Source organism: Giraffa tippelskirchi, chromosome 9 (genome assembly GCF_054371585.1).
Source record: "Giraffa tippelskirchi isolate mGirTip1 chromosome 9, T2T-mGirTip1v1.2.pri, whole genome shotgun sequence".
Lineage (NCBI taxonomy): Eukaryota > Metazoa > Chordata > Mammalia > Artiodactyla > Giraffidae > Giraffa > Giraffa tippelskirchi.
The window spans coordinates 52326378-52341401 of record NC_137283.1 but is presented as its reverse complement, the minus strand read 5'-3'; the positions used below and the strand labels follow the sequence as shown (position 1 = coordinate 52341401).

Sequence of the window (15024 nt, the reverse complement as noted above, 5' to 3'; positions counted from 1 at the left end):
GCCGCTGGCTGGCGCCCCGAGAGGTAGCTGCGAGCGCCATGGCGGGAAGACCGCGGCCCGGAGGCGGCGGGGTTTGTGCCGCCGCCTACCCTAACACCTCTGCCGGATTCCCCCCGCACCTCCAGGCCGGCGCGATGCGGCGCCGCTTCTGGGGCGTGTTCAACTGCCTGTGCGCCGGCGCGTTCGGGGCCTTGGCCGCCGCCTCCGCCAAGCTGGCCTTCGGCAGAGAGGTCGAGCCGGGGGCGCTGCTGCGGTGGGCCGGCGGGAGGGGCCAGGCGGAGGAGGGGCGCTGCGGGGCTCCGGGGCGGGGCGGGGCTGGCGGCGCTGGGGCCGCCCGACCCCCGCGGGTCTGTTTTGCGGGGTGGGGGTGGTCCCCATCCGTAGCCGGGCGCTGCAGACAGCGGGGGCAGAAGAACATACCTCGACTCGCAGTCACGCTCAGCCCTCGTCCAATGTAGGTGGTAAGAGACGTCGGGGCCTGAGGCCTGTTCCCTTACCAGGGACCCCCAAAATTTGTCCTCCGACTGGGCTAGTTCACTCTCGGGGAAGACGCACACCTCCTACATCCACTCTCTACCTCTCATTTTAAGCCCTTTGTGCCTGAGCATTTTTTCTCCACGTGACTCTTAAGGTGAGAAGCCTGTTGGCCAACTCCGTCTTTAACGGGTGTTTTGACTGCTCAACTCACCTGCCAGGAAACTTGGGAATTTGGGATGTCCTAGGTATAAAAGTAAGACTGAGACAAACGTTCTGGATATTTTCCCAATGCTGAGAACTCTTGAACTGCCTCCCCACGTCTGCTAAGGTGGCCTCTCCCATCTCAAGTCATATAGGCCAGCTTGGTAAAGAGGTTTCATTGCAGCTGCTGCAACTCAGGGTTAGTCCTGGACTGAGACAGTAGACAGGCTGATTGTTTAGGTTTAAGCCTGTTAAGGGCTAATCCAGTGGGCACTGCCATGCTTGAGGTTGGTATCCTGGCGTGTGTAATTCTCATTGGAATAAGTGGTCCAAAGTAAGATGAGTGACCAGGAGCCATGAGGTTTTCTTGTTTTCTCAGTTGTGCCACAGACCTTCATAAGCCTTTACATAAGCAGGCTGCCACTGGCACATAACGGCTTCTGTGTAAATTATACAGAGACACTCCTTCCTCAGGACATCATATATTCAGCTGCTGGGAAACTGTTACGAGAAAGAAGAGGAGGAGGTGTAGATGGGCGCCATCCCCAGGGGATGCGGCTCTCTTGTCTGCAGGCAGGTTAATAACTCAAAACCAAGTAAGGGGTCCACATGTCCTTTGTGTAGGAGGCTTCTAAAGATCCTCTGTTCTCTAAGTAATCTCCTGAGACAAACGAATGAATGAAATCTGCATGTTCTCCAAGTGACATCTGGGATCACTAGTCATATAGTCCCAGGTGTGGTTTCCCATGCTGTGTCCTAGTTCAGAGCATGGAGTCCCACTGCCTGGGCCTGAATCCTGGTGGCTCCCCCAAGCTGTGGTGCTTCAGGCAAGTTCCTTAATGCCTCAGGTTCTTTATCTGTAAAATGAAGTTAAGGAATAAGTGAAAATGTCCTTATAACACTTAGCCCAGGGCCTGCTACCGAGTAAAAGCTCAAGAATGCCCAGTGGGACTGGGCTGAGTGGCTTGCAGGCCGCACAGGACAGCAGGGAGACCACCAATTCCTATTTTACCTGATTCTGGCATGTGACGACTCTGCCCCTCATTTACTCAGACCGGGGGATAACTACTTGGCCCACTGAGACTGAACTTCCCACCCCCCCCAACCCCCACTGGTCACTGTGGGGCCATAACGGACTGGTGTTCAATAGAAGATAACTGGATATGAGTTAGCACTTTACTTCTGCCCAAGATCACATGGCTGGTACAATGGCCAAATAAGTGCCTTCTCTGAGTTTGTTTCATCTGTTAAGTGGGTGTGCCGCCAGCTGAAGGTTAAGAGAAGTCCTGTGCAGGAAAGCTCTGAGGACTCCCAGGCTGTGGAAGCCTGGCTGCCAGCAGTGACTGTGACCGTGGGGTGGCTGTAAGGGCGGCTGCTGGTCAAGCTTGTCCAGGGCTGACCATGGCTGCAGTGACCCTTTCTCCTGCAGGTAAATGTGGGCTTCTGCGTCTTAGGCATTATTATGATGGCTACCACCAATTCTCTGATGTGGACGTTCTTTAGCCGGGGCCTCAGTTTGTCCATGTCTTCAGCCATTGCATCTGTCACGGTGACTTTTTCAAACATCCTCAATTCGGTGAGTAGCCTGAGTGTATGGTTCCTTTGTCCCATACCTGGGTTCTGGGTGGGTCGTCCTTGGGCAACCCCTGCTTTCCCACCTAGGAGAAGGGACAGGAACCGAAGCAGAGGTTGGGCGATATCTTGACTCCCTGTGGCTGCTCCTCCAATATCTCAAACTTGGTGCAATTCTCAAGTTAGATGGCGAGGAAGTCCAACCGTCAAAAGCCTACTTGTTTGCTGCTCCACAAGGATCTGTGAACTCAGGCAGGAGACAAGGAGGGTGAAGATTCTTCCCTCCCACTGGGGCTGAGCCAGTCAGCCTGCAGTCCAAGCAGGGAGGGCATGCAGGGCCGGCTGTGTGCAGGGCCTGGCTTCCAGCCTCTGCTGGCCTCTCTCGTCCCCTTTGCTGGTCCAGTGCTGTGAGGAGGGGCCCGGCCCACTTCTACAGGTGAGACTTGTTGAAGATCACAGCTGGGTTTCAGGCCCAAGCCTTCCAGCTCCAGAGCTTTCTTCCTACCCTGGGAGGCGCTTGGCCACAGGGGAGGAAGGCGGTGCCCACCCACCCTGCAGGCGTGTGCCCACCCGGCCTCACCCCTGTCTCTGCCCCACAGGCCTTCCTGGGTTTTGTGTTGTACGGAGAGTGCCAGGAGGTCTTGTGGTGGGGCGGAGTGTTCCTCATCCTCTGCGGACTCACCCTGATCCACAGGGAGCTCCCACCGCCCAGGAAGCCCCTTCTGCACAAGCAGCGGTAGCACCAGCTGGCCAGGCAGACCTGCTGGAAAGACAGTCATGGCGGCTCAGGCTCGGGCTGGCGTGTGAGGACTGCAGCTTGGGGCGATCTGAGTGCACAGCCTTCCAACCCTGGGCCATAGGAGGACGCTGCCCAGGGAAGCAGGCCCGTGACCAAGAAGCCTTGTGGGTGGACAGCTCCAGCTTCTGTCGGGGGAAGTATGCCTCGGCAGTGTTCTGCCGGAAGCCTCCTCCATCCGTCTGCACTGCGCTGTTGATTCTCGTGTTCCCCGGCCCACCCAGCGAGCCCCGGCAGGCGCAGGAGACCCTGGGGTTGGTCGGCTTCCTGTATGGACTTGAGACCACACTGTAACTGCAATCCTGTTGCCTAAAGAAGGCCTGTCACGGGATTTTGGAATCAGGACTGGTGGGGCTTTCGGCTTCACATCGATGTTACCAGACCATCAGCCTCATGCTTCTGTATTAAGACAAGAGAAGAAAAACTAGATTAATAAATGCTTGTTTTGTAAGTTAAAACTGCCAGGTGTGCGATCTCAATTCTGTCCTAATTTTTTTCCTTTCCTCATTTTTTTGGAGTAAGAGCAACTGGGGTGAACTGCAGTTCTCAGAGGGGAGTTGAGATCCCATCCCTGCTTCCAGGCCTGGGGCTTGGCTGCTTTCTGCCTGCCAGTTCCTTCCTGACTCTACCCAGGCAGGTGTTCTTCAAATTCAGGAGCATATCCATCCATATCTCTTATAATACTTTATGTTATGTTATGGCTGCGCCACTTGGCCTCTGGGATTTTAGTTGCCTGAGCAGGGATTGAACCCTGGTTCTCAGCAGTGAGAGCACAGGGTCCTAAGCACTGGACCCCCTGGGGAAGTCGCCGTCTTGTCATTTTTCAAGTCCTGATTGGACAGTACCCCCCCACCAGAAATCCGCACACAAGCGGAAAAGTCATAGGCTGATGGTCTCACAAGAGCGCCTTAGCAACTATCGCTAACTTTGATCTAAGAGCAACTTTGCCTTTTAAAACCCTAACAGTGTGTCTCCATCTGTCATCTCTCTCCCGAGACTCCAAGAGGCAGAAGTTACGGCAAACATCATCCGTTATGCAGACTGGTTTTGTTTTTTAATACTGAGAGGATTTAAATTCCAACTCGCCTGCTGGTGTCGAAAAACAAGGAAGTTGTATCCTGCTAACTCTTTCCTCATAGCTTTCCCTGATCAGGATGGTTCCCCAGCATTTATGATATGACATTACGAGCAGTTGATATTTCAGTCTCTTCCACCCAGCCAGGTGCAATAACTACAGAAAACAAAACCATTAAAATAAAAAATTAAAAAATGACAGCTGAGATATGGCTTCTTGCAGTCCCAGCACTGCTCTGACCTCATGAACCCCCCTGTATGGGGGTGCTGAGTCATGCTACAGGGCCCCAAGGAGGCAGCGGGCAAGGAGGACGCTCCAGCGCTACACATGGACTCTGTGCCCTGAATTCCTTTCCTAGGGCGGAAACAAATGGCCACAAAATTGGTGGCTAAATCAACAGAAACGTATTCGCTCACAGTTCTGAAGGCTGGAAGTCTAAAATCAAGACATGATCACGGCCAGGTCCTCTTGGGAGGCTCCTTGGAGCATCCTTTGGTGGCTCTTTAGTTTTTCAAGGCTCTAAGTGTGCCCTGGCTATGACTGCATTACTTCAGTCTCTGCTGTGTTACCCAGCATCTCAGCTTTTGCTGCCTCACACTCCCTGAGGCATCTCACCTCCTCCCCATTTCATTTCAGAAAGGACAAAGTTCATTGGAGTAAACAGGAAGTAAATGAGGTCATGCAAATATCCTGGTCCTCATGAAAATCATTCCTGTCATTCCCTGCCCCCCCCCCCCCCCCCCCCCGCCAATTTACTCTCCACTGACAGCTCATGCTGGGGCTTCCCAGGTGGCTCAGTGGTAAAGAACCCACCTGCCAATGCAGGAGATGAGGGTTCAATCCCTGGGTCAGGAAGATTCCCCTGGAGAAGGGCATGGCAACTCACTCCAGTATTCTTGTCTGGAGGATCCCATGGACAGAGAAGCCTGGCAGGCTACAGTCACAAAGAGTTGGACACGACTGAGTGTGCATGCATGACAACTCATGTCTGAACCAACCTTCTCTATGATGGTTTCACAGTCATTTCCCAACTTCAGCTCTCCCTCTACGCTTACGTGCTGGGCCCGGTATTCTGTAACCAAAGCCCTTCCTTCACCCCAGTCTATCATCTGTCTGTCTGATCTATCAATCATCTATCCATCTATGAAACAATCTCTCTGTGTGGGCTCAGGGATCTCATTTGTCCCCAGTGGTTTACAATTGTTCTTGTTCTTAATTATGTTTGTGCTAGGACTGTCCCACATTTGCCCCGTGGAAGTCCTGCACAGCTGGCTCAGGAAGTGAACATCTCTTTGATTCCTGTCTTAACTCTTGCCTCCCATGTCTGACCTCCCAACCCTCACTGTTCCAAACCTCTGGTGGAGACCTTGCAGGACCCCACCCCCTACCACCAGGCCACATAGCTTCCTCCTGAGACTGGCCTGCCTGTGTCCAAGAGTGGACAATAACCCTCACACACACGTGTGTCCCTGCTTCAGAGGACTTGGTTTTCACGGTTTGTGAGCTAACAAATGAACATTTCCTAAGTAGCTACCACTTGATAGTTACAAGGAATCTATGCACAGAGAAAATAGGGGCCAAAGAGACTACTAGTTCAGAAGCCTGGGGTCCATCACAGCCATGAATCAGGGGTGCTAGAAGTACCATTGGAAGTCTTTTATGATGGCAAAGATTTTGTCTCAAATGCCTACTCTAACCAGTGGTTTGTGGGTAGCCAGGGCAGTTGAGAATGGGCAGAAAGTCCTAAAGCTGGTGACGTCTCCATGGACTCAGGATGGGAGCCTGGAGAACACAGTCAATTATCATTTCATCTTGAGCTCAGCTGCTTGTTTTCCAGAGAGAGGAAGAGACTTATGCAAAGTAACCCAGTTCTGTCCATCCAGATTTCATCTAATTCTGTGCTTGATGGTAACTCATTTTGGGGGACTGAAGTAAATGACCACATCCCTTCTCTCTAGCTCTTTGGCAGCATCTGAAGAGATTCTGTCCTTGATTCCAAAACCTACTTGGGCTACCTATGTTTGATGATGAACCAATCATCGAAGGTTTCATCATTGCAGAAATTCTAGAGTCCAAAGAAATGACCGCGTCTCAGGAATCTGTATCTTTCCAGTACGCTAAGCTCCCCAGAGGTGAGCCACTGGAGGCGGAAAGGGCTCCTGCCTGGGGCTCAATCCTGGCTTGGGATGGGTCCCTAAGACCCCTGGGGGGTGCCCTGGTTGGCTTATGCTTCAAGCCAGGTGTATTCCTAAGAAAAATAACACCTTGCTTTTCCAAATAAGAATTTCTGGAGAAGTGATGCATCAATCAAGCAATTTTTTTTTTAAAGTTTTTGCTCAACTGAGTCTTTAACATTTTAATTTTTGGACTAAGTAATTATTGGCACGTGGTACAAAATTCTAAAGATGTAAAAGTTACAGTGAAAAGCTTCTTAGCAACTCTTTCCTGTCAGGTGTGCACCTCTGGCCCTCCCCATACCCGCCACCCCACCCCCTCAAAGGCAGTGAGGGGTCTTTCATGACTTAAGCATCAAGAGTTTCTCTTGGGGAAATTTACTCCCCACCCTCACCCAAGTGGCTTAGCAGAAAATTTCTCCCACCTCCTGAGAGGAGTTGGGGAAAACACACACGTCTCCAGGCAGTCATGTCTCTAGGGATGTTTGAGGTACCTTGTAAACAGTAGGCGCTGCCGCTCACCTTGGCTAGCTGAGACTGTGTAGGAACTTGAGCCCTGCACTTCCGGATCTTCTGATCTTTCAGGATAAGCTAGAGGAGCATGTGTGTTCTTCTACAGTGTGAAGGTCTTCTATAGTCATTCAAGTTGTAAACATCGGTGTGTGGATCAGACTCAGCAAGTTGGAGGTTGAACTTGTCTTCAGCTCGTCGGTTTATACCCAGTGCTCCCAATGGCAGAAATACTACTGACACCCCCGCCTGGCCCTGGCAGCATGTTCCAGCCCTGACGGCTGCAACTGACTCTCCAGCCTGGGACTCATCATTAGTAGTCATCTAAAGCTCCTAGGTACTTCTCACAGCGCCCAGCATAGACGCCCATGTGCCCTGCCCAGGACCAGCCAGGACTTCAAAAAGGCTGAGCTGCGGCTGGGACTCCCGGCTTCTCACACAGCGCCCCTCCCTTCTCCTGCAGCACTCCCAGCCAGCTGCATGGTTGGATGTCTTTGAATTTTCCAGGACAGTGAAGCCAGGGGAGACCATCAGATTCCACATAAAAGGCAACCCAACAAAAGCTGGACTCAAGAAATTTCTTACCAAGTTTAGTAACAGTGAGGTGAAAGAAGTTCCTGCTGAGAAGACTGTTCTCATCGCCAACTAGACTTTGCCTGATGCCCCGGAAGGAGGTGGCAGCTCTGACCGGCTCTGAGCCTTGGTTGAACATTTCAGCATTTCCTGCCTAGGGATTTTTGTTCAGTCACTCAGTGGTGTCTGACTCTTTGTGACCCCATGGACTGCAGCACCCAAGGCTTCCCTGTCCTTCACCATCTCCCAGAGTTTGCACAAACTCATGTCCATTGAATCGGTGATGCCATCCAACCATCTCATCCTCTGTTGTCCCCTTCTCCTCCTGTCCTCAATCTTTCCCACCATCAGGGTCTTTTCCAATGAATCGGCTCTTCGCATCAGGTGGCCAAAGTATTGGAGCTTCAGCTTCAGCATCAGTCCTTCCAATGAATATTCAGGGTTGATTTCCTTTAGGATTGACTGGTTTGATCTCCTTCCTGTCCAGGGGAATCTCAAGAGTCTTCTCCAGCACCATAGTTTGGAAGCATCAATTCTTTGGCGCTCAGCCTTCTTTATTGTCCAACTCTCACATCCATACATGACTACTGGAAAAACCATAGCTTTGACTATATGGACCTTTGTCAGCAAAGTGATGTCTCTGCTTTTTAATATGCTGTCTAGGTTTGTCATAGCTTTTCTTCCAAGGAAACCTTAGGTATTAGCTTTCAGATAATTAGGTTTTATTACTCATTAGATTTCAGACGATAAGGTTTGATTACTCACATGAGGGCAGATTCAAGAGCTAGCTGGGTGAAAGACAGCATTCAAAGGCCAACCAACCACAGCAGCACAACCACTGGGCCAGGTCACATGGAATCACAGGGTCACCTTGTGGACAGTAGAAATGCCCAGCCTGGGTCCCAGAGCCCTGCCCTGCCACCTTGAGTTTTGGACCACAGCTGTCTGTGGTCACAACCAAAGGCGTCTACAGCCACAGAGGCCCTCCCTGGACCCTAGGCTATCAGAAGCCCAGAGCTGCTGCCCACTCGCCCTGTGAGGAGGGACCACCTCTTCAGTCCCCGTGCACATCAGCCCTGGAAGCAGCAGCTGACCGAGCCTTCTACCCACACTGGCTCGGCCTGCTGAAAGTATCTTCTCTCTCCGCTGTGTCTGCCTAAAGTCCAAGGACTTCTGCCCCATGCCTCACTCCCACCTCTCCTCCCTCCCTGAGGGGGCCTGAGGGCCAGCAGGGGGACAGGGCCTTTCCTACAGACCTTGGCACACACCAAGCCTGGGCCCAAACCAGACGCAGGACTGAGGACCACGTGCTGTCTGCTTGCCTTTGACTTTTGACAACTTTAGGCAACTTGAAACTGTGGCACCTGAAACCAAAATTCATGACCCCTGCCTGCGTCTCCCCATGGCTGCTGGGCCTTCGAGGCCCCTGCAGTGCAGGGGCCATTTCCAGTCTTCCACAGGGAAGAAGCCCCAGCCCCCTGGTGATGGTGGTGGGTGAGCCAGTGGTCCCACCTACTTGATCATGCTAAGTTAAAATCAGGAAACTTCAAGGGGGCTGACACAGGGCAGGGGGAGGGACGGGGGAAGATGGTGAATGGCTCCACCCATCCTGGTGCGGGAGCCTGCCTGTCTGTTCCCTCCAGACAGCCTCTGAACCTTCTCCAAGGAAGCCACAGGCTCTTCACCTTGTTCTCATCCAGAAATTTCAATCTCACTCTTAACGCCCAAAACATCCCCCTCCACACCCCTGCTCCACACACCAGCAGGCCCATCCCAGGCCCCTGCCCAGCTGAGCAGGGTCAGTCCTGTGTCCCCCAATGCCCTCGGACCCCAGCTTCCCTTTTCAGGAAGGCCTGCCCTTGTGAACCACCTTGGACGTGGCCCTAGACTGGTCAGTGAATTTGCTGATCCTGTTGCTTCAGTTTTTCCCTCTCAGAGTCAAGGAGGTTAAAATCTGTCACCCTGTACCTCCCATTCACTCCTCGAACCCCAGGGATAAAGCCACCTTAGTGACCCCGTGGGCCTCCACCTCAGGGTGCAGGAGGAGAAAGTTCGGCCAGAAGGGCCCTGACTTGAACCAGCTCCAGGAAAAGAAGGGAGTTAAAGGAGGGTGACCCTTCCTGACCTCTGGGGTAAAGAAGAATCCCAAGGGGTGCCCCCATGAAGGCTCCAGCCTAGCCCCTCACCTCATCTCACTGATGCTAGTGGCCCCATATGGCGGGCCTGGAAGCAGAGCTGTGGGCAGGAGCACAGGGACCCAGAGAGATGGCCTTGGGCCTGCAGACAGGCTCTCGGCCACAGGGAGGTGGCCCAGCCCAGGAGGGAGAACCCCCTTCCCTAGGGCAGGGGTCTGTCCCTTCCCCTGGGGGGGGTTGTCATCCCAGAAGGAGACACATCCTTGTGCCAACACAAAGCCCTTGTGTTACCTGTAGCTCTTCTCCAGGTGCTGCCCTCCAGAGACTTGCTCAGATGATCACTGCACGTTTAGCTAAACTCCGATGCCTTTGAGATGACCGTGTGGTCCTCTGGGTCACTTTTTTCTTTCTGTGAACAAGCTTCTTAGTGTCTTATGCTGGGACCATGTGGGTACTTGGAGAGCCATCTGATCCTCCAAACTTCCCAGCTCAAGGGACTGTCTCTCTCTGGGGTCGGGCTTCTTTGTTCTGGACCCCGTTGGGGATGCCTGCTCCTCCCTCTAAGGCCATAACCCCAACTGGACACACTCTGGCAGAGGCACCGTGTAGCACCGTGTAGGCTGAATGAGAGATATTTTATGTGAAATTTGCAGGAAATTCAGAGGCAGAGGCCTGGGCTCTAGAGTCATGGACTTCAGTTCTGGGCACTCTTGGCCCACATGTCCGCAGTAGATGCTCCATCAGTGCTTGGTGCACGAAAGGTGAGTTTTCTTCCTGCAGGAAATACCACGGGGAGAAGATCCCAAGACAAGGGTGTAGCTGTGTGACACTTGTCTCCTGGGCCACAAATGGGAGAGAAGAGGCTTAGAGATGTCCTCAAGGTGACCTGAGAGGCAGGACGCAGCCCAGGGGTCTGGACTGGGAGCTCCATGAAGACATGAGACGCTGGCAGCTGAGGTGGACCAGAGAGCTTTTTATTCAAACAAAGAGGTGGAGGCTTGTGCCTGGCCTCCCTCCCTTCAGCCCTCAGCTTGTTCTGACATCAGTTGCCCAGTGGTCAGTTTGGGGTTAAGCAGAATATCACACTGGTGACAGCCACCATGGAGAGAAGGCCACTGTGGTTGCTGGTGCGAGGCCACGAAGCTTAGGGTTGGGCAGGTGATTCCCACACGGCCCAGGTGCCCCTCCCGGGACATGGTCTGATGTGTCTAATGTGGAGGGAGATGGGTTCAGCGAGGAGAGAGGTCGGGGCTGAGTCCCACTCTATGTGGGTGAAAGGCTTCCCCACCCACCAATCTGAAAGCAGAAGTGGCTTTGGGCCTGGTGGGTAACTCTGCTTTCAGGCTATGACGGCCGGAGGAAGACCAGTTTCAAACCTGTCATGCAAGGACATTTCTCAGGGGCCCTGTGGCTCAGCACATGCCTTTGACCTCAGGCTTGGACTCAGCAGAGACTCCTGAAGCTGTCCGCAAACAATGACCCCTCTCCCCTTCTTCTAACCATGGCCTTCTGGGCACTCTAGGGGTTGGGACGGCTTTCCTTCCCCAATGTGGAGTCTCTTGGGTGTACAGTCCATCAAGCCTGCACCTCGGATGCTTCTTTGGGTAAGGACGAAAACTAGCAGGGCTCTGTAGCCACAGCCTGCCTAGATGGTGAGTTAACAGGCTTCAGAGCCCCCCAGGGTCCCTTATATGGCCATTAATAAATATTAAAGCTAATACGGACCCAGAAAAGAGACCTAAGGCCTGGGTGTGGAAGGCCCCATGCCCTGCCAACTACTCTGTCAATGCTGGAGTCCTGCGGTCACCCTCTTGTGAGACATCATTAGAGCTGGGGTGAGGAAAGAAGCGGCCCCTCCGCAAGAAAGCCCAGAGCCTGGCGGGTCACTGGGGGTGGACGGCAGTGTCTCTCTGACAATCGCCACCTTTACGGAATGCCCATGGGTGCCCACCCAGAACTAGGCCACTGCCTGGCCCTCTTTTCTTTCCCACAGTCACCATGGGGCACCAACCCTCTGCTGAACTCTGTGAAAGATGCTGCTTCAGCTGCTATGAGAACAGGGACTGTGAACCCAGGAAGCCCTGCTCAGGCCTTCAGGAATGATCAGGGACACTTCAGGCTTCGCATGGGATGAGCAGGGTCCCAGCTCAGCCTGGTAGTGTGGGAGGTCTGTGTGTGTGACAGGGGGCTTTCCTGCTTCTCAATTGGCAGGCCCTGGCCACCATCCATGGTTTGAGACAGACACCCCAAGAAAGGGCACTGTCTTGGGAGAACAGGCCTAAGACTCTCAGGCTAGATTTTCTGGTCAGTTCTGCCCATATGGGTGGTTAGACTCTTTTCAGGACGGACAGTTAAATGCAGTTCTCATGGGGGAGGTCAGAGTTCCAGGAGCTCTATATAGGTTATCCCTCTGCCCCTCCATCGGGAGTAGACAGATTCTTAGCCCCGAGACAGGACACTTCGGAGTGGACTGAGGCTTCTGGTGTCTGTGCAACGCGACCTCAGTTTGGGTGCTGCTGTCACAACTTAGGCTCGTGCCCAACCATGCACGTCCCACATGTGTGGGAGTCCTCTCTCAAACAAGGCTGGAGCCCTAGAGGTAGCCGAGGCCACCATGGCTGTCTCCTAGTAAGGCAAGCACGGGGGTTGGGGGGGTAGCCCTTTCTGGGGAGCGGCCAGGATCCTCGCCGCCTGCCCAGGCCCATCTCTGCTGATGCTGGGGTCCCCCTCCTACCCCAGGTTCCCAAGGCCAGCCCTGCTCTGTCCTTCCGTCACCGCCTCACAGCCTTAGTTCCCAAAAGCCAGGAGCCTGGGCCCCACCTTCTCAAGAGCAGACAGACACCCCAAGAAAGGAGAGAGGCAAATTCTTTTCTGCCCCTGGGCTGCCCTGTTCAGAGCTTCCTCTGCTGGGTGAGGCCGTGCAGGCTGAGAAGTGCGCCCAGCCTCGGAGGATGGTTCCTGACAATCCCTCACGATCTCAGAGCAAGTCTCTCATCCGCTTCGTCACGCTGCGTCCACCCCCACCGCCTGACCTGGCCCGGCGTGGGGAGAGGGAGGGGGCTCGGGGGTCAGGAGCGCCGGGGCCACCAGCGAGCGGGCGGGCTCGACGGCCCAGTGCCGGCCCCCGCCCCGCAGCGTCACTCATCGACCATCTCCGAGAAGTCCTCGTCCTTCCGCTCCTCCGACGGCCCCTCCGACGGCTCCTCCGTCGTCTCCGTGTTCTCCGTGTCCGACACCGAGGACCCCTGTCGCACCCAGTCTCTGTCACTGAGCGGCTTCGGGTGACGCGGTCCGGAGAAGGGGTTGAACCAGTTCAGGGAAAAGTCCCCCCCGAAGGTCTCTTTGACCGACTTCCAGCTGCCCCTGCGTTCCCTGCGCTGCTGCTTTCTTTGGAGGCGCTCGATGCCCTGGGAGGAGAATGGGATACAGAGGATCAGCGTGCTTGGGCCTCGCACAGCAGAGCGCCGAGGCCCAGGGCTGGGGGCTCCTCAGGGGGCAGGGAGGAGAGCCGGGGTGGGGGGGTGGGGGGGGCTGGGTGTGCTCCTCAGAGGGCGGGGAGGAGCGCCGGGGGGGGGGGCGGGGCGCTCCTCAGAGGGCGGGGAGGGGCGCCGGGGTGGGAGGAGCTCCTCAGAGGGCGGGGAGGGGCGCCGGGGGTGGGGGGTGTGCTCCTCAGAGGGCGGGGAGGAGCGCCGGGGGCGGGGGGGCGCTCCTCAGAGGGCGGGGAGGGGAGGGGAGCCGGGGTGGGGGGGGCTCCTCAGAGGGTGGGGATGGGAGCCGGGGTGGGTGGCGCTCCTCAGAGGGCGGGGAGGGGAGCCGGGGTGGGGGTGCTCCTCAGAGGGCGGGGAGGGGAGCCGGGGTGGGGGTGCTCCTCAGAGGGTGGGGAGGGGAGCCGGGGGGGGGGGGTGTTTCTCAGAGGGCGAGGAGGGGCGCCGGGGTGGGGGGGGCTCCTCAGAGGGCGGGTAGGGGAACGGAGGGGGGGTGGAGGGGGTGTTCCTCAGAGGGTGGGGAGGGGAGCCGGGGAGGGGGGTGGGTGTGTGTGCTCCTCAGAGGGCGGGGAGGGGAGCGGGGGTGGGGGGGTGGGGGGGGGTGTGCTCCTCAGAGGGCGGGGAGGGGAGCCGGGGTGGGGGGACTCCTCAGAGGGCGGGGAGGGGAGCCGAGGTGGGGGGGGTCCTCAGAGGGCAGGGAGGGGCGCAAAGCAGCACAGCAAGCAGGGCCTGCCTGTCCTACCCCTGCCAGCCCTTTCCTTCCACAGTTCCCAAGATGGCTGCTGCACAGCGACCAGGCTTCCCGGTGGCAAACGGCCAAGGGGTAACCCCTCAGGCCTCTGTAGGCCTGAGCCGGCCCCCTCATCCTGAGACCACCTGGAAAGATGACTCCTCCCCGAGAATCCTGGGCCACTCCGCCCTCCGACAGCAGGCGCAGCGAACTCAGCATGAAGGGGGATGCTGGGGTTAAGGGGAGCGCAGGGGACACGGGACAGGTGAGGGGAGGAGGCAGCCGGGTGCACAGCACAGCGAGCGCCGACATGCAGGGGGGAGCCGGAAGGCACGCAGGGCCGCTCTGGGGGCTAGAGGGCCGGCCTCGGGCCTGCACATGCGGTGGACACGCCCTGAGGCCTCTCCCGAGCTGCCCACTCACCTGCCTCTGGGTGTCGGTGCGCCAGGCCACAGAGAGGGTTTGGGGAGCGGGGAGAAGCTACAGGAGTTACAGGCACAGCCAGGCCAGACCCACAACACCCTCTACCCCCACTCCCCACCGGGCGCTGCCCGGTCCATCTCTTCTGGAGCCCAGAGATTCTGCCAGGGGCAAAGGTCAGGCACCGGTCCTGCCCACGGACACTGCTTTCCACCTGGGAAGGACCTCTGAGTACCCAGTTCTAGGTTTTCCCTTCCACATAAGATCCTTACCGAACTGGCCCAGTCCTCTCTGTTGTGCAGAAGAGACTGACGCACAGGTACTGACTGAGATCTGGCTATGCCTGAGTCACTTCCTCTCCAGCACTCTTTTAGTTAATGGTACCGTATCAAAGTTCCAAGTTTCTATATCTGTATTATGGTTTTATAAAATGTTTACATTTGGAAAGACTGACTGAAAGGCATATGGGAGCTCTTTGTACTGTTTTTACCATTTTCTTGATTAAATCTGAAATTATATCTCAGTAAAAAGGTAAACAAAAATCTGAGACACCATGATTTAGGCAATACAGAATGCAGAATTACAATGAGAATTCAAAAACAATCAAAATGTCCAATAATGATGGCTAAGTAAATTTTCTATATGTTTTTCTATAAGCAGAACACTAATGCAGTTAATAAAAGTGGCATCAGTTCAGTTCAGTCGCTCAGTCGTGTCCGACTCTTTGCGACCCCATGAATTGCAGCACGCCAGGCCTCTCTGTCCATCACCAACTCCCGGAGTCTACCCAAACCCATGTCCATCGAGTCGGTGATGCCATCCAACCATCTCATCCTCTGTTGTCCCCTTCTCCTGCCCCTAATCCTACCCAGCATT

The 15024-nt window shown here is 55.3% G+C and overlaps 2 protein-coding genes across 14 annotated transcripts in view; one reads left to right on the top strand and one right to left on the bottom strand.

The window, feature by feature from the left end:
* The first annotated feature begins 13 nt into the window (after positions 1 to 13).
* TMEM42 (transmembrane protein 42) lies at positions 14 to 3504 on the top strand. 4 transcript variants are annotated; one of them, XR_014064303.1, is made up of 4 exons: positions 14 to 230; positions 2108 to 2254; positions 2437 to 2686; positions 2850 to 3504. XR_014064303.1 is itself a non-coding variant. In XM_081526071.1 (3 exons), the coding sequence occupies exons 1-3, from the start codon at positions 39 to 41 to the stop codon at positions 2988 to 2990; spliced, it is 480 nt and encodes a 159-aa protein (XP_081382197.1). In that variant the 5' UTR covers positions 14 to 38; the 3' UTR covers positions 2991 to 3504. The 4 variants fall into 4 exon arrangements, 1 of the variants encoding a protein (XP_081382197.1); XR_014064302.1 differs by having other exon boundaries at positions 2433 to 2686; XR_014064301.1 differs by having other exon boundaries at positions 2341 to 2686.
* A 6962-nt stretch (positions 3505 to 10466) lies between these two features.
* The window catches only part of ZDHHC3 (zDHHC palmitoyltransferase 3), a 62485-nt gene continuing 57927 nt past the window's right edge, over positions 10467 to 15024 (bottom strand). For 9 of the 10 annotated variants that reach the window (XR_014064298.1, XR_014064299.1, XM_081526056.1 and 6 more), the window contains one exon: positions 10467 to 12920. Coding sequence is in view for 7 of the 10 variants with exons in the window: in XM_081526056.1 (XP_081382182.1) it covers positions 12651 to 12920 (270 nt within the window). In the remaining 3 variants the exon portion in view is untranslated. The remainder of the gene's footprint in view (positions 12921 to 15024) is intronic. The other variant, XR_014064300.1, reaches the window with a different exon arrangement.